Source organism: Stomoxys calcitrans, chromosome 3 (assembly GCF_963082655.1).
Source record: "Stomoxys calcitrans chromosome 3, idStoCalc2.1, whole genome shotgun sequence".
In the NCBI taxonomy this organism is placed as follows: Eukaryota; Metazoa; Arthropoda; class Insecta; order Diptera; family Muscidae; genus Stomoxys; species Stomoxys calcitrans.
Window position 1 is genome coordinate 150816934 of NC_081554.1, and position 19402 is coordinate 150836335.

The following is a 19402-nucleotide window of genomic DNA, read 5'->3' on the forward strand; positions in this document are numbered from 1 at the left end:
CCTCCAATCTGTCATTTAAAGCTATAGGAGTCAATAATGGCGCAAGGACTATGTACCTGAAGATAATTTATGCATTAAAAAAGTGTTCGCTTAGCCATATTCTTGCAAATAACGTAGCAATTTCGGGGCAGTACCACAATAGGTAAGTAAGTCAGTCATTTGTCCAGCGCGATGTCAAAGTCCTGACATTGTAATGAGAACGATGGCTTCACCATCTAGGAGAGATCCCCTGTGAACACACTAAGTTATCTCATATTGGGGAATAGAACAAACGTTATATTTCGGGGGATACATCAAGCCCATTGACCAGTATTCGCGCACGGGCATACACCATAACTTCATACTCGTAGCCAAGAAACTTTAACTGCCCTCTTCAAATTACCTGATTGGTCTCTAGTCACAATCTTCCTATTTGAGTCTTTTGATCATATTCAGTTGGTAGATATCTACCTCTACAATAACCTGGTGAAAACAATTTAAACCTTCCATCTTGGTGGTTTTTGTGGGTTAAGCCATTGGAGCTAATGCGAATTTTGTACTTTTTCAAATTTGTTTTTACTTACTTGACACTTCAAAATAAATAAACTTCTTGCTCTGATTGATCGAAGCAAATTTGCCCAAAATTTGAAATGTCACGGCGAATTGAATTTATTCGCCTTGCTTAGAAATTTTGTCTCAAGTTCCCAAAAAATATGCTTTGTTGTAGCAATTCGCCGATGCGGCCACCTTATTAAATACGCCTAGATAACAACCTTTTAGAATCCCGTTGCCAATGATAATAAACAATAATTTTACTTATTTTATGCCAAATAAGTCGTTTAAATTTAGTTACGTCTGCCCACAATGTAGGCGGCTAAGTTATGCCGCACGCAAATTGGTTACCAAAACACAAATGAATTTACAGTTACTGACTGGGACTCTGCTCAATGAAATGTCAAAATTTGCTGTGTTGTCAAAAATCTTACTAGCCCCCATGACATAATTACCAGGTAGCGTACGTAAACAGCTGAATACAATTTTTTCTCGCGAAGTGCACATCTGTCAAAGAATTTTGGTTTTGGAACCATAACACACAAACAAGGAAAAATGGCGCGAACTAGTAACATACACAAAATCAGAGTTGTACTAATCACTGATTTCGGCAGATAGTGCACTCAATATTTTGTTGTTGGGCAACTGTAAATGAATATATCTTGCTAGCCCCTGGGCTACTCAAAAATTATTCACTACACTTAACGTCATATTTTTACTATCCCTACAACTTTGCTACCATTCGATACAAAGCCTTTGAACAAATGTTTTGTAAAGGTCAACTGTTTTATGAAAAGCAGATGTTACATGAAATACAAAATCTAACACCAAAATGGATCAAAAAGGCAGAGGTACGTAAAACCTAAAAATATTGTTTATTGGTATTTATTAAATTTGTTTAATTTTTATTTACTTTAATGAAGAATCAAAGGAGCAGCCAGTGTTCAGGTACAGAAAACTCGCCAAATTAAGTTTTTTACCTCAAGTCGTTTGTTCTATATAAGAAGGTAAGTGGGGAATTATTTGGAAAAAATTTGAAAAATTAAAACATTGTATACTTCCTGACACCAAAAAAAGAGCAATGAGTGGTTTCTTCTATTTTGATGCAATCATCCTCATCAAAGAGCTACTATGAAACCAACACAGTTAATTTAAATTTTTTAAGGGGGAAGATGCTGCCATCGGATTGAGGCTGATGCTCGGAAGTGGAAAAAATAAAAATTTTCCAACGGGAGGAGTTGTCCCTCATGCATCTTGGCTACTGATAAGAGAATGGAAATCGGAATGTGCGACTCCTTCTTGCTCGTGTCCTTTCCAAGTTTCAGTAGCAGGATCACACTTCCCATCTTCCAGATGATCGGGTACTCTAGTAATGTTCAGACATGCTGAGGACAGTTGTAAGGTACTCGACTTCAGGCAGATCCAGATTCTACGGCTCCTTCTTGCTCGTGTCCTTTCCAAGTTTCAGCAGCAGGATCACACTTCCCATCTTCCAAATAATCGGGTACTATAGTAGTGTTCAGACAGGCTGAGGACAGTTGTAAGGTACTCGACTCCAGGCAGAACCAGATTCTTCACCATCAGTGTAGAGATTCCGTCTGGGACCATCGTCTTGCACGACTTGGTGCCACGGATGACATTTATAGCATGGTGCACGCAAAATTGTGATGGCTGTCCAGCGGCACACAGATCACGGGTACGACGAATGACTCCCCTTGTAGCCATGTCACTCTCGGGTCAATAAATTGACCTTTATCTAAGGAAATACCTCATAAGTATCACCAATTGTTTTTCTGCAAATTTCGCCCATGAATATTCCACTAAGGAACAGGGGAAAACATCTCACATATTAATGAGTGCAGTCCGATTCAAGTTTAAGCTCAATGATAAGGGGCTTCCTTTTTTTTATAGCCGAGTCCGGACGGCGTGCCGCAGTGCGACACCTCCTTAGAGAGAAGTTTTACATGGCATAGTATCTCACAAATGTTGCCAGCATGAGGAGGGGAAAACCACCGCTTTTTTCTGAAGGTCTCGCCAGGATTCGAACCCAGGGGTTCAGCGTCATAGGCGGACATGCTAACCTCTGCGCTACGGTGGCCTCCTAAGCAAGCAAATAAAAAATCAGCTGTTGTTCTGCAAATTTTCACTGAAAGTTGTTCGCGTACTTTTGATTGCAAATTTTTTACAGAGAGTAAAATGGCTCGCGAACATACCTCATATTGTTGAAAATAAAGGTGTATGCATGACATAATTACCAGGTAGTGTACCGTAAACAGCTGAGTAAATTTTTTTTCGCGAAGTGCACTATCTATTAACAAGTTTTATTTGTGTGTGTATATAGTTAAGAGCCATACACACAAACGACGAAAAAAGGAGCGAACTAGTAACATACTCAAAATCAGAGTTGCACTAGTCACTGATTTTGACAGATAGTGCACTCAATATTTTTTTGTTGGGCAACTGTTACTACGTTTAAATGAATGTATCTTGGGTGTATGCGTCGCATGTTCACATAACCATCAGTCATGGCTGAAAAATCCAAATCATTTGATTTTTTTCGTTGATTGGCGTCTATCGATTATCGCTTACTCATAAATGTTTAATCATTACTAGACAGATATTGAAAAACACATTCTATCCAAAACAATGTTATAACAAGAGAAGAAGTATGGGAAATAAAATCAAAGAAAAGGAAAACCCGATGTATCGTTTTTGGCAAAAGCTCTAATCAACACGAACGCACGATGAGTACGACCATGATGTACCGTATAAAGGCCTATTAAAGACAATGCGCACAGAGAAATAAGATGGAAAAACCTTATTAAAAAATCTGCCGTTTGAGAATGGGTATAGTTAACTCTTTAAGATTTTGAATAGTTAGAGTTGAGGACTCTCTTTGTTTTGTCAGCAATCCCAATCGCTAATCAGAATGAGGATTGAACCACATATCGCAAAATATGAAGGCGGCATCGGCCAAAATGCCAAAAAAGAAAAATTAAAAGTCTCCAACACCAGAAGTGATATTAGAAATTGGACCAGATCGGCTTCGGCTCCGATCTGTGTGATGTTTTTCGTTATTACGAGAGACTTAGCTAGGAGCCCGGGCGCGTCCACAGGTTGCATTTTTTGGTAAAAAAAAACTATTTTAATCGTCAGGACGCCCCATGCACTTGATTGTGATAACACCTAACCTCTTAACATGCAGAATTTTAAAGAGATATCCCCACCCGTTCTCAAATGGTAGATCTTTTCTTGTTCTTTTCGATTTTATCCCACTGGACTGCCAGAACTTCTATCAGCAGTCCTAGGTTATGTTCCCTTAGCCTCAATCCATTATCGGAAGTTTGTTCGTGTAGGCTAAATTTTCCGACTGTTGGGCCAAAGATATGTTCCTTCCCTATTTTCGCATTAAAATTTTCCAGAACGATTTTAATATCATGGGCGGGACATAGGCTAGCTTCTCATCATGTCTCGTTTCATAGCAGCGATAATATAGGGGGTCACCTCTCGGTGTTATTGTGGAGGCCTTCCCGAGGCATCGGACTTCCTGTATGGCAGTAATGTCTGCCCTATAATTCTCCACTAACCCGAGGTCCCAACCCATCTTTTTATCGTTCTATAGGTGAACTCCTGGCACATTTTAGCCATGGGTTCCTACCTTTACCATTCGGAACCCAAGTGGCACCGCGGGGAGGTTTGTGTCCACTGAACTTTTTAAGACCAGAGGCGACACGTTAATAAGCCGTATGCATCAGCTCGTTTGCGCTATCTGGCTAGAAGAACGCATAACCGACGATTGGAACCTCAGCATACTATGTCCCATACACAAGAAAGGGGACAAGACAGTATGTGCCAACTACAGAGGAATAAGGAGAAATAATAAGTCTAAGGAAGGAATGATAAGTCTCCTCCTCATAGCATACAAGAAACTATCGAGCGTACAGTGTGAACGATTAAAATCTAAATTCAACGAATTAATTGAGCCCTATCAGTGTGGCTTTAGACCTGGTAAATCCTCCATAGGCCAGATATTAACATTACGCCAAATCCTGTAAAAGACCCGAGAAAAACAAAACAACACCTACCATCTTTTCGTTGACCACAAAGCTGCCTTCGACAGCCCTATATGTTCAAAAATATTTCAAACCATATCTGAGTTTGCTATCACTGCAATACTGATACGAATTTGCAGGATGACGCTTGCTGATACGCGCTCCTCAGTTAAAATAGGAAAGAACCGTTCCGAACCGTTCAATACCAAACGAGGTTTCAAGCAGAGAGAGAGCCTATCGCGTGATCTCTTTAATATTCTACTGGAGAAGATTGTACGAGATGCAGGTGTGAATAAACATGGCACACTTTTCACAAGAGAACATATGCTTCTTGCCTATGCCTATGCCAATGACATCGATATTATTGGTCGGTCACCGAAAGAAGCAATTTCAGCCTTTGAAAGTATCGAAAGAGAATCAACGAAAATACCTTTAGCAGTTAATGGAGATAAGACAAAGTGGATGACGTCAACTATCATAAACTCCTGTAAACCCGAGCAGGTAAAGAAAATGGGAAAAATTGGGCATTACAACTTTGTTAGCCGTATCTACCTTGGTACCGCCGTAACCGAAACAAATGACTCCAGTTTCGAAAAAGCAACGAAGCTGAGGAGCAAAGCCATCTCTCGACAGGCGAAAATTACGTTACACAAGACACAGATACTACCGGTGCTGTCGAAGCATGAATGACGTCAACTCTCACAAACTCCTGTAAACCCGAGCAGATAAAGAAAATTAAGAAAGTTGGGAACTACATCTATGAAATAGTCAGCAACTTTATCTTCCTCGACACCGCCGTAGGCGAAACCAATAACTCCAATTTTAAAATAAAACGAAGGATAATATTGTCTAATGGATGCTACTTTGAATTGTGCAAGTAGCTGAGGAGCAAAGCCACCTCTGGATAATCGAAAATTGCACTATTCAAGACACAGATACTACCGGTGCTGTTGTATGGCTCCGTAGCATGAGTACTTGCGAAAGCAGATGAGAAAGTATTTGGAGTATTTGAGAGAAAAATTCTTCGTAAAGTATATGGACCGGTTTGTGTTAATGGAGAATATAAGCGCCGTATGAACCACGAGCTGTATGACGACGATAGCATAGTTGCGTTGTCTAGGTCATGTTGTCAAAATGGATGAAGAAGCCCCAGCAAAGAAGTCTTTTGAAGGCGATCATGGTGGTACACGCAAATCGGGACCACCAAGAGCCCGATGGAAAGATCAAGTGGTCAGAGATTTTAGAAGGAGCGCTTGGAACGCTATTCTACGTTCGGCTAATGGGATACATATTTAAATTGAACTCAAGTAATCCCCCAGAACATCTCTAACAGATTTTAACGAATTTGTTTCTTTTCCAATTAATGATCGCAGGTGTACACAGCAACTCCAACTCTGCGACCGAGACGCTGTGTTTATTCCTCTTTGTTGCTTACCTTCATTGATAGTCACTAGAGTCAGACTTCAAATATAATCTAATCAATTGCAAATGATAGAAAGTCTTCTTCATTCATATACACCTTTGAGCATGGACATGGGATAGCAGTGAGCACCACACAGGCTGGAACATTGAGGTCAGATCTGTGTGGTGTTCATTGCTGTCCCGAGAAGCTTAGCTGCGAGCTACCGGGCTAGTCCACAGGTTGCGGATAGTGGAATGCTCCATTCGGAGTAGCTCCAATGGCAGTCGCGGACAATCAGCGGTATCGAGCGGAGAGTCTCAGTAAGAGATAGGGCGGCATCGGTTCTTGCACAAATACTGAGTGCCTATGATGCTCGATATAACAAGGCGAGTTATTGGCGCCTTTAAATAACCAATGGCCACCCTGTCCCCGCGGCGAACGGTCCTTTGGACCGGAACGAGTTTGCTCACCTACAGGAGCTTGACAAGCATCGCCACCTTCACATGAAAATGGGGCTACAACACCAACAACACCATGGGCACAGTGTTTAAAATATTTCCAACATAAGACTCAAAAGACTCTTATCTATGACTACTAACTGGCGATCTTCCTTAGAATAGTCACCACAAACACAACGAATTCAAATGCTTTTGATGTTCTCAATATGAAGGAACAATGAGAATGATAGTTAGGCAAAGAATTATTAAGTCTTTAGGTAATGAATTTGATTGGAGACAGTAGAATATGCTTGTATGGAGTCATTGACATTTTTTTTGTTTTTTATCTAAGCACTACAGTATGTAAGTATGCTTAATGAGGCACTTCTACTGTCTTAAATCTTGTAGTTTGCTCATTATAACAACCTCTATAACTTTATAAAAAAAAAACCCTGGGTATTATTCAAAATTTATATGACCTTTGTTCGATATTTCCCACAATGTGTAGGACATTAGGAAAAATATATATATATATATCTATTTATAATTAATATTTTAAAACTACTTAAGCATTGCATTTACATAACCTATGCAATTAATATTTGGTTATTGTTTTAATTAAAATCTAATACTGCTCAATATTTGTGTATAACAATTAATATTGATTTTTCGCTAATTGTGCGAATTTTCTTCACAATAATTTATCACTTTTAATAACGTTTCGTTAGTTTTCTTTTTGGTTTTTAATAATTTTGCATACGATTTTAGCTATGGTAATAAATCGCAGGACGACGGAATATTTTGGTTCTTGGAATTTTTCTAAAAAACATTTGTTTTTTACTACCAGCGGTTTTGCTAAACTAAAATTTTCTTTTTTTTTTTTTTTTGATTATTAATTAACATTGTTTTGTGTTTCCCTATTCCTGAATATATCACGTTTGGTTTTTGGTTTTTGTTTATTGTGATATCTACCACTAATGGGTAAAATTTAAATTGAATTTTTAAACTCTTTACCGGGATTGCGTATGGATATGAATGGTATGCCAAATTCGAATTCGTTGACTGGCCAATATTTGAGCAATGGTTGGCGCTGTGGCAGTTCACTCTCCACATATAAGTAAGCGTAGACCACCAGTAAGGTGTAGGCAGCGATGAAGATGAATACATGCCAAAATCCATGTAAATATGGGAAACTTATCGCTGACCAAATATCACAGAAGAGGCGGTCATTTACCCAGCAAAAGACGGCAATACCCCAAACAGCAGTTGAACGTAATCCCAAACGATAGACCCTTTGGTCTTGAACTCTGAAAAAGGGAGAAGAGAGTGGATTAAGGTTTCAATTACAAATGGAAGTGTGGGGTTGTAATAATCAAGCCTGTTCCGGTTTTCAAATTTGCAAAACGTAAAGAATTTCCTTACGTATGCTTTCCGAACTTAATACTTTTGAAGTCACTTAAGGTTCCTCTTACTGGATAGACATTTGATTAAGGTAAGCACTCGAACTTTAATGTGGCAAGATTGGAGAAAAATAAAGCCAAAGAAAATCTTTCGTTTTGAGTTTTCGAAAGCAGGAACAGGTCTGAATGTACATATGTTATATTATGGTTTGTGATAAGCTTCCCTGTAGGAAATGTCAATAGTATATCTGTACTGACTTGCTGATTGACTGATTGGACCCAGGCCCATGAATTTTGCTATAGACATTTTACATGCGCTTGTCATTCAGAAGTCAATAGTGACATTGTGACTCCAAAGCTAAATAAGGCATAATATTAGTTTAAACTTTTTTTTTATTTGTCTTAAGTCAATAGATTACAAAATCCTTACAGACTAAATTAACTGCTAAATATACATATATGTAAGAATTCAGAGGTTTAAATACTATATATGATTCAAGTATAAAATTAACTTCCCTTTTATCGAATCACGACTTTCTGATACACCAATTAGATTATAAAATTTTTTGAATTCAAGGAAGAGGCGGCGCAAGGGGCCATTATTTTCATAATTGGTGGTATAATAATTTATTTGAAGTAGTTGATAATGACGAGTTGGTCTGATTGGAACATTTATTTAAAGTCTGTCTAAAATAAAATCTGAGAATATTTTACCATGAATAATGTTTATTAGAAAATTTATATTCAGCATAACGCGGCGACTTTTCAAAGTTGGTAATTTAATTAGATTCAATCTATAATTGTAGCTAGTAAAATCCTACTGTTTCCATCCACGATTCCTGAGGCAACATAATAAAAATTGTTTCTGAACCGATTCAATTGTATTGGAATGAATACGGTAAACTGGGTCCCATACTACAGAGCCATACTCTAAAATACAACGCACAAAAGAAATATACAACTGCTTAGTAACTATTGGATCTGAGAATGCCTGTTAGTAATTACAGAAATATGCTCGCGGAAGTCTAGTCGGTGAACCAAAAGGATCCCAAGATCGGTCATAGATGAAGACAGATTCAATTAAGCGGCCATCAAAATAATGCCTTGATTGTATACTGCCTAGTCTAAAAAAGGTCATATGCTTACATACATGTTTAGTTCCAGTAGATTATTTTTGCACCAGTCAAAAAAAAAACTGTTAAGATCAGATTGCAGTAAACTTTAATACATCTCGAGATTATACGACAGAAATATTTTGACATCGTCCGCATACATAAGAAATTTGGGGTGACGTACTACATTCGGCAAGTCATTAATGAACAAAGTAAAAAGTACAGCGCCAATGTCTCCCTTGTTGAACCCCAGAACTCACATCCATTTTGGACACTGCATTACCAAATGTCACCATTTGTAATCTGCCAAAAAGGTACGACTTTATCCAATTTAATAACGAAGGACCAAATTTCATGTAATGCAACTTGGTTAATAACAATCTATGATTTATCTTATCGAATGCCTTACTGAAATCAGTGTAAATACAGTTCGTCTGGCATTTCATTCTAAATCCATCGTTCACAACCGTTGTGAGCTCTATAATATTCGTTAATGTCGAGCGATGTTTTCGAAAACCATGCTGGTATTTTGATAAAATAGACGATATTTGGAATGATACTGAATCTGTTACAAGTTTCTCAAATAATTATGGTATAGCATTAAACTTCACGATACCTCTTTAATTGGAAACGTCAGTTCTCTTACCCGACTCAAATAAAGGAACATTGTAAGACTCCTTCCACATTTCAGAAAAAAACCCAGAATATAAAGATTTGTTGAAGAGTATGCAAAGAGGAAGAGCAAGATTTTACGCACAATGTTTCAGTATGTTTGCTGGGATTTCATCTGGCCCAGGAGCTGTCATACTTTTGAGGAATCTTAAGTTTTCCAATAAAGTAGAAATATCAAAACTATGGACATCTATGGTATAGATGAGAATTCAGAAATCGGGTATGGATATCGAAAAGTGTCCTCGTGCGATTTGGTGGAATAAGTGGTTCTAAAAAATGATGCAAAGATATTTGAGATTCCAATATCATCATCCGTAACTGTAACTTGTCCAAATTGCAAACTCTTTTGGAAACCATTACATCGACGTTTATTGTTAATAAAACCGTAAAAGGATTTAGGATTCGACATCATCTCATTTTTCATCTTTGTTATGTACTTGCCATACAGTTCTTTATTCATAATCGTGTATTTCGACCTTGCTACTGAATAATTCGTATAATCAAAATTTGAACCACATCGTTGGAATTTTCTATAGAGTTTATTCTTTCTGTTCTTCAATTTCGACAACGTAGGAATATTCCACGGAGGACCAATATTCGTAAAGGGTAATCTCATTGAAACAGTTTCTGGTACATAGTATCTTAGGGCACTATGGAACACTTCTAGCATTTCACCTAAAGAATTCATTGAATGGAGAATATTCCAGTTCATTGAACTCAGAAGTGAATTCAATTTAACGTAATCTGCCTTTGAGAAGCAATATACAGAATTATTTTGATATGATTTCCTATGGCATGTAGAAAAGAAAGATAGAGGTATCTGAAGGTTTATAGTTGGGTGATATTTATCCTCTGGACGGGTAACAGGGTTAAAAGGAAAAAGCAATATATCGCAGGGATGACTTACGAATATGAGGTCAAGGAGTCTTGCACATGAGTTATAGACCTTATTTATTTGCGATAGACCCAAACTTATTAACGGACCAATGCATTTTTCAGTACTCTCATTCATTTCGGTGGGTAACAAATCATTAATATTAAGACTCTCTCCATTAAATATCTGGCAGATTAATGCCACCACGAGTGATTAATATATCGTTTGACCTTGCAGACTGGAAGGCATGTCGAAAAAATGAAATGTGTTTCATGTACATATGTTTCAACGCTTGAAGACCGAGGAATATTTGAACAGGTAATAAGTATGGATAAATATCTTAGACAGATCTTAACAGCGACAATTTCAATACCAACCGGTGTGAGAAAGAAAATTTCTTCAGTAGGTAATTCAGAAAACTGGAATATAAATTGTTAATTTCCAGGGTTCCGGGAAATTTCCGATAATTTTTGTTCTTCCATTTCTATAAACATAAAAACTGAATGGAAGTTGAACAAAATCGTATTTATGTGTAAGTCAAAGTTTTTTGTCTAAAAAATTATATTAATTCATATTACTCCCGAATTTTTTAACGACGATGTTGACGATTATTTTTAGGATTTAATATTTGGAACATAGACATATTTTTAAAACAATAAACGCCTCCTTGTTATAATGCACTTTTCTCTTGACATAAACATGCAACATTACACCATTACGTAAATTTCGCCGTTATAAAACTCTAAGCATTCAAAACTGTCAAGAGTAATTTGACTAAAGGTTGAGAAAGGATTGCTGCTAAATTTTACAGCCAAAACCATCTGAAATACGGCTTACTTAGCTGTATTAAAAGATATGTAGGCCGCATATTGAAGGAATATCCATTATTAAAAATTATGGGCTTTCCACTAAAATCTTACATTGAGTGTCCAACTTGAAAAGGCGTTTGGGATTCCGTTTTTATTTCACGGAATCCAATTTCCTTCAAATTATTTTCGGTCGTTTCCAAACGTGCATTGGGTAATGATATACTAACTTCAATACTCTGTTCGTAAGATTCGGCTGTTGGAAGGTCGCATCTGTCGAACGAATAAAGCTCCTCATTCCAAATTTAGCCCAAATAAAGGGTGATTTTTAAGAGCTATAGGAAAGTTTTCTTCAAAAAAAAAAACACAAAAAATTCAGAAAAATGCATGAAATCTTAGTTCCAAATTTCAGCCTAATTGGATAAAAAATACTCATTTTATAAGCTTTAGATGTTTAATTTGGAGACTGATCTTTATGGCAGCTATATCAAAATGTGGACCAATTAATAATAAATTTTCCAAATTTTGGAGTCCTTAATCATGTAAATCGATTCAGTAGATCAAAAGTTATAGCCCGTTGACGGTTGGAGAAGTGGAAAGTGGTCAACTTTAACACCATGTATCACAACTTGTATTAAAGATATAGACTAACGGCTTCATTTAGTAATTAAAGCGCACAATAAGCCGATTACTGGCTTATGTGTATGCCCATTAATGGGACGAATTAATATCCGCACCCTCTTTGCAAGCTAACCTAACAACACAATTTTCCTCAAATCCTTTGTTCCCCTCTATAAATGTCTAAAACATTTGTTAGCCCTCAGATCAACAGATAAGAAGTTGTGTGTGCCGTTTGACCCACTGTACATTGGCAAATATGTCAATAAAATCGATGGACTCAATATAAATTACTGCAATCCGAACGTATGCTAAGAAACGTCATTTATCTTTTTTTTAACGTTTACGGCTATCTATCATTTTATGTGAATGAACACCTGTCAAAGTGGATTTTTTTTTAATTGGTGTTGGTTCCAGATATGCGAATGAATGCATGTTACTCAGGTAACAAAACCCTTTAATTAATTTATGTGTATGGTAAACAATTTATTCTTTTAAAACACCATGTATTAACACCTAAAATTTTGTTTTCAGGTTTTTGTTATCACTTCTTTGATTTCTCCCACGACCCTAGTTATCTTATCCGTGTTAATACGAAACTTTGCCATTTCAATATTTTTTCTATTTATCGAATATAAATTCTGTTATCTTGGTCATGTTCTCAACTCGTCATAGATCGAGCGACTTTGTTTATCTGGCTCATTAATTTTATTGGTTTGCGTTGAACCCCTGTCAATTTCTTATGGATTTGTCATTCCTTTCAAAAACCCAACAAAGAATAAATATTAAAAATATTTGTGTAGACATACATCATTTTTTATCGTTTTGGCAGTAGAATTTTTATCAGTGGAATTTGACCTCTTTGTTTTTTAATGAGAATTATTTACACTCTATAAAAGCATTTTCTAGTTGCATCAAAATCGAAATCTATCGATGTTACCCAAGCATCGGAATCGCATAACAATACGGATAGTAGCTGGTATAGTGCAATTTTTGTCTGTCCAGAGGTGGCTTGTTTCCTTAATCCAAAGTAGCATAAACGGACCCCCCCAACGTTGACGACCCGCGCAAACGAAAAAAAGGCCAAGATTTGCGGATTTGCACATAGAATGTCCGCACTGTCTATAGAGAAGGTACAGTATACGCGCTGGCGGATGTATTAGCGAAGTACAAGACAGATATTGACGCCTTATAGGTAGTGTGATGGACTGGTAATGGCGTCACTACAACACCAAACGTGGTGGATTTGTGGTTAGTCTGAGACTGAAACACCTTGTCTCCAGCTTTATTCCGGTGGATGAGAGGCTAGCCACAATCCGAGACAAAGACGAGCAGACCAAGGATATTTTCTACGAGAGAGAATATGACCTCTGCCCCGCCCATGATATTAAAATCGTTCTGGGAGTTTTTAATGCGAAGATAGGGAAGGAAGACATTTTTGGTCCAACAGTCGGAAAGTTTGGCCTCCACGAGATAACGTCCAGTAATGGGTTGAGGCTGATAGATTTCGCCGCGGAAAAAAACATGGTAGTTAGTAACACCAGATTTCAACATAAAAATATTCACAAAGCCAAATGGCTGTAACCCGATCAAAACACGAGGAACCAAATTGATCACGTTGTGATAGATGGAAGGCATTCATCCAGCGAATATAGATTGGGATCATTACCTTGTTGCTGCAAAGGTTCGCACCCGTTTGAACATGGCGAGGAAAGTACGATCTGACACTGCACGGAAGCTGGACATTGAAAAGCTGCAATCACAACAGATGGCAGCAACATACTCCACTCGACTGACCCAACTGCTTGATGAAAGCACTCCTTGTTCCGATGATATAATGGCGCAGTGGCAAACTATTGCCCACTCCATGGAAAATGGCGCGAAACCCGTACTTGAAGCCTCCTCCAAGAAACCCATGGTACGACCAAGAGTGTCGAGATGTTATTGAAGTCAAGAATGCTGCATATAGAACAAAGCTGCAATCAGTAGCAACGCGCCAGATGAAGGAGAGGTATTGGGAGAAAAGGAGAGAGGAGAAACGTCTATTCCGCAGAAAGAAAAGGGAATGGAAAGACGTGAGTGTGAGCTAAGATGTACAGGAGTCTGAATGAAGTCCAGAAATTCTACCAAAGAATTAATCATCAAACCGATGGCTTTGGTGCAGGCACATCCTCCTGCAGAGACAAAGAAGTAAATTTGGCAACTGGCACAGATAGCATGCTGAGGACATACGTCGGACACGTTGGCGGCGAAGAGGATACCGCAGAACCAATCAATGATGATGGTATAGAATGTTTGCCTCCTAGTCAGAATGAGGTCCAAGTAACAGTGACCCGACTAAAGAACAACAAGGCAGCAGGAGCCGACGGGTTACCCGCTGAACTATTTAAGACCGGAGGCGACACGCTGATAAGGCGTTTGCATCAGCTTATCTGCGCAATATGGCTAGAAGAACGTATACCCGATGACTGGAACCTCAGCATACTATGTCCCGTACACAAGAAAGGAGACAAGACAAGAGGTTCCTAACAAGGAAACAGCCTACAGTGTAATCTCTTTAATATCCTGTTGAAGAAGATTATGCGAGATGCAAATGTGAATAAATATGACACACTACTCACAAGAGAACACATGCTACTCGAATATACCGTCGACATCGACATCATAGGTCGGTCACCGAAAGAAATAGTTGCTGCCTTTGAAAGAATCGAAAAATTATTCTTTTGAAGGCAAACACGGTGGTACACGCAAACCGTGAAGACCAAAAGCCCGATGGAAAGATCAAGTGGTGGGAGACACCTCGAAACTTGGTGTCAAAGATTTAGAATGAGAATGGGCTAGTGGAACAAATGTTCTTTCATAGCCAATTAATGTAAAGTAAGTATGTAAGTAAAGTATCATATGTTAGCGAATATTATTAATCGTCTTATATCAAAACTGCTGTCGTTTGTTTCGTTTAGTGCTCTACCGTGGTAGATAAATTAAGTATTCACTAATCTTACACCGGTATTGACAAAACTTAATGTAGATATGAAATAGGTTTATTTGACAGATTCCCTTTATAAAACTGTCCAATAAAACCTATTTGAAGGTTTTATTAAGTTTTGTGGATAAGGTCGTTAATGTAAGTTTGAAATATACACCCAGAAAAATTAGTCTGCTGATATCAGCAAACACGGTCTGCTGATATTAAATTAAAAATTTTGAACTTTTGAATAAATCCTTTCAAATATTTTGAACTTCGAAACAACAGTTGAGGCATTTTTTATATAGTAGTAAAAAAATTAGGCAATTTTGGTCGTACATTTTTTTAAAAGTATATATTAAAAATTAGTAGTTATTTTGACTGCTGTTATATAAATTCAATAAAAAAATGAGCAAATTAGAGAAAATTTTAGAGATAAAATTTCAGTTATATGCTTGAAAAATTGAAAAATATGATGAAATATAATTTTTTTTTTAATATTTACATTTTTGAGCTTTTTTAACTTTTCAAAATTTGAAAACAGCAGGCTTAAAAGATGTTCAACGCTCGTCGTCTTTGCTACAAGCGTGTTGTCGTCGACATAGCAGATCGTGACAAAAGAATTATATAAACCTCTTCAAAGCAGAGGTGTGCACGTGAGTCGTCGCTTTATTCGTGAGTGAAATCCAAATGCAATCACGTGATCGTGTGTGACCGTGCATTCAACCAAATTTTTTATACAAAACAGCAAAAATATTTGCTTAAACAGCAGTTTTTACATAAGTGAGCTCGTAGTCCTATGTTTCCCGTTATGGTGTTATGGTATGCGTCGACCCGAAAGGGGTTGGGTTAACCAAGTTAATTGACGAAAGTCCTCTGACCTTCACCTCCAAATCGGCTGCCCTTTCATTTCTCCTTACACCGTTATGGCCCTGCACCCAAACGATGCGGATTTTGCCATCCTCAGAGAAGGCGTTAATCTCCTTCTTACACTTCAAGACTGTTCGTGCCCAAACCGTCCTGGTTGTTATTGCCCTTATGTCAATTTCACTGTCGGTAAAGATGGTCACACTCGACGTCCTCGCGTTAGAACCACACCACTTCACGCATTACGTGATCGCTCAGATCTCCGCCTGAAGGACCGTATTATGGACGGGCAGTCTTAAACAGATCTCAGTCCCTGGGTTCTCAATGAAGACCCCCAGGCCCACTCTATCCCCTAGCTTTGATCTATCCGTGTAACATGATCTTCCAGTTGGCAATACTAGCCGTGCCTTGCACTCGATTTCGAGATTCATTTCAGGTATCCGATCGGAAACCTCTTCCCTTCCTTATACCGCGATGGTATGAGCTTCTCCCATCCTCAATCCATTCTCCCATCGCCTTAGGTCTCATAGCCACAGTGGCTGCCTCACACTTGTCAATGGGTCGTATATCTAGAATAGTCTCCAGTGCCCTAGTGGGCGTGGTCCTCATCGCTCCGCCTATGCCAACTACTGCTGTAATAGCAGAACTAATGCTACAAAGCAGGAAAGTTAACTACTAATATTCAGCAGACAGTGTTTGTTATTTTCAGCTAACTTTTTTCTTTGGTGTAATCTCAAATCATACGGTATTTCAACGTTCGAATCTGTCTACAGATGCATAAAAACGAAAAGAGCAAATAATTGGTTATGCAGGACGGAAACACTATATACATTAATATTCGTACGTTCAAATTCATGTATGAGACGCATGGAAAAAAATATCCTCTTCATTGAAAAATATTTGTTCAAGCATGACTCGTGAGTGTTGATTGTCTCAGGAATCGTGAGTATCTCATGAGTCGTGATTGTCTCGTGAGACGTGAGTGTTTCGTGATTTTCAAGTGATTCGTGCGTGAGTAAAGATTTTGTCTCGTGAGCGTGAGTAGAAAATAACTCACTCGCACATCTCTACTTCAAAGTGTTACTATCACAAATGTTTTTGTGATTTGGTTCGTACGTTCAAATGCTGTATTATTTGAGACTCATGGAAAAAAAATATTCGATTCATTGAAAAATATTTTTTCAACCATGACTCGTGAATCGTGAGTGTCTCGTGTGGTCCCGTGAGCGTGAGTAGACAATAACTCACGTGCACATCTTTACTTCAAAGTTCAAAATGTTACTTTTAAAACGTTTTTGTAAATTGGTTTTGTCTGTCTCAGTTTTCGAAATACACTTTCCATTTCTAATATCAAACCATTTTTATACCCACCACCGAAGGATAGGGGTATATTCATTTTGTTATTCCGTTTGTAACACATCGATATATCCATTTCCGACCATATAAAGTATATATATTCTTGATCAGCGTAAACATCTAAGACGATCTAGCCATGTCCGTCCGTCTGTTCGTTGAAATCACGGTACAGTCTTTTAAAATAGAGATATTGAGCTGAAACTTTGCACAGATTTTTTTTTGTCAATAAGCAAGTTAAGTTCGAAGATGGGCTATATCGGACTATATCTTGATATAGCCCCCATATAGACCGATCCGCCTATTTAGGGTTTTAGGCCCATAAAAGCCAAATTTATTATCCGATATTGCTGAAATTCCGGATAGTGAGTTGTATTAGGCCCTTCAATATCCTTCGTCAATTTGGCCCAGATCGGTTCAGATTTGGATATAGCTGCCATATAGACCGATCTCACGATTTAAGGTTTTGGGCCCATAAAAGGCGCATTTATTGTTTGATGCCACCGAAATTTGGGACAATGAGTTAAGTTAGGCCCCTTGACATCTTTCTGCAATTTAGACCAGATCGGTCCCATTTTGGATATAGCTGCCATATAGACCGATCTCTCGATTTAAGGTTTTGGTCCCAAAAAAGGCGCATTTATTGTCCGATGTAGCCGAAATTTGGAACAGTAAGTTAAGTTAAGCCCCTCGACATACTTCTGCAATATGGCACAGATCGGTTCAGATTTGGATATAGCTGCCATATAGTCCGATCTCTTGATTTAAGGTTTTGGGCCCACAAAAGGCGCATTTATTGTCCAATGTCGCCGAAATTTGGGACAGTGTGTTAAGTAAACCCCCTCGGCATATTTCTGTAATTTGGTCCAGATCGATTAAGATTTACATATAGCTGCCATATGGACCGATCTCACGATTTAAGGTTTTGGGCCCATAAAAGGCGCATTTATTGTCCGATGTCGCCGAAATTTGGGACAGTGAGTTGTGTTAAGCTCTTCGACATTCTTCTTCAATTTGGTCCAGATTTGGATATAGTTGCCATATAGACCGATATCTCGATTTAAAGTCTTGGCCCCATAAAAGGTGCATTTATAATCCGATTTCACTGAAATTTGACACAGTGACTCATGTTAGGATTTTCGAAATCCGCGTCGTATATGGCTCAGATCGGTTTATTTTTAGATATAGCTACTAGAAGACCAATGTTTTGTTATACACAACTGAACAATGGCTTGTACAATTAGTATTTGCATTTTTCACCGCATTTTGATGAAAGGTGGTTTACATATATACCCGAGGTGGTGGGTATCCAAAGTTCGGCCCGGCCGAACCTAACGCTTTTTTATTTGTTGATTTTCACATAGTCTAAAGCACATATTATCCCTCTTAAGTTAACACAAATGGTCTTTATTAATAAGTTGTGATTACATGACCACAACAACACAATTATCGAAAATTATATGTCAGCACATAAATAATATATGAGTATGGAAAGTGTAGAAACATAACTTACGGCTGTTTTTTTTACAGGTAAAATCTCTAATTTAAAAAAAATATAAATCGAATATGAATTCATAAAATGGGTTGGGAAATTATATACCGCTAGCCTTTTCGTAATCTAAAATTCCAATTTTTACACTTTTGTAATAGTTTTTCTTGATTTTTCGGATGAATTTGTTTAGTATTTATTTCCAACCCTTCAACTACAATGTTATTATTTTTTTTAGTTTAGTTTCGAGTTTAAGTTCTGTCACTCTATAGAAAAACACCCTACACAATCAATGAAGTATTTATTGTGTACGGCTAATTATATTAATGGGTAGCCTTAATGGCTTTACAAACTAAAATTATCCTACATACCTTTTGAGTTCAGTGTATAACATAACCATAGTTGGAACTCCCATTGCCATTAGAACAAACGCATTAACAATCGGCTTCCATACGGATAGTCCTGTTGCAATTATTGCACATGTAAACATCAATAAACCAAATGTTCGCCTATAATGTAAATAGAATATATTACTTAATATCATTACATTATTAATGATTAATTACATTAGGGATATAAATATTAAAACAATAGATAATGAACATACATAACTCAACTAAAATTTCTAAGAAGGAAAACGACACATTTTGTGCCCACTACAGAGGAATAAGTCTCTTTTCTCTCTCATACAAGATATTATTGAATGTATTGTATCTAGATCTAGACTCTATAGGGTAAAACAACAAACTACAGATTGACATCTTCTGCCTATTTGTGGATTATATGGCAGTTTTTTACGTTCAAACGTACTTAGGAGCCATTAC

The 19402-nt window shown here is 37.6% G+C and overlaps 1 protein-coding gene across 1 annotated transcript in view; it reads right to left on the minus strand.

Moving 5' to 3' along the window:
- Nucleotides 1-7288: 7288 nt before the first annotated feature.
- The window catches only part of LOC106086333 (alkaline ceramidase), a 50331-nt gene continuing 38217 nt past the window's right edge, over nucleotides 7289-19402 (minus strand). Inside the window, exons 3-4 of the mRNA XM_013250968.2 lie at nucleotides 18950-19087; nucleotides 7289-7729 (exon numbers count right to left, since the gene is read on the minus strand). Coding sequence (XP_013106422.1) covers nucleotides 7411-7729; nucleotides 18950-19087 — 457 coding nt within the window. The 3' untranslated portion in view covers nucleotides 7289-7410. The remainder of the gene's footprint in view (nucleotides 7730-18949; nucleotides 19088-19402) is intronic.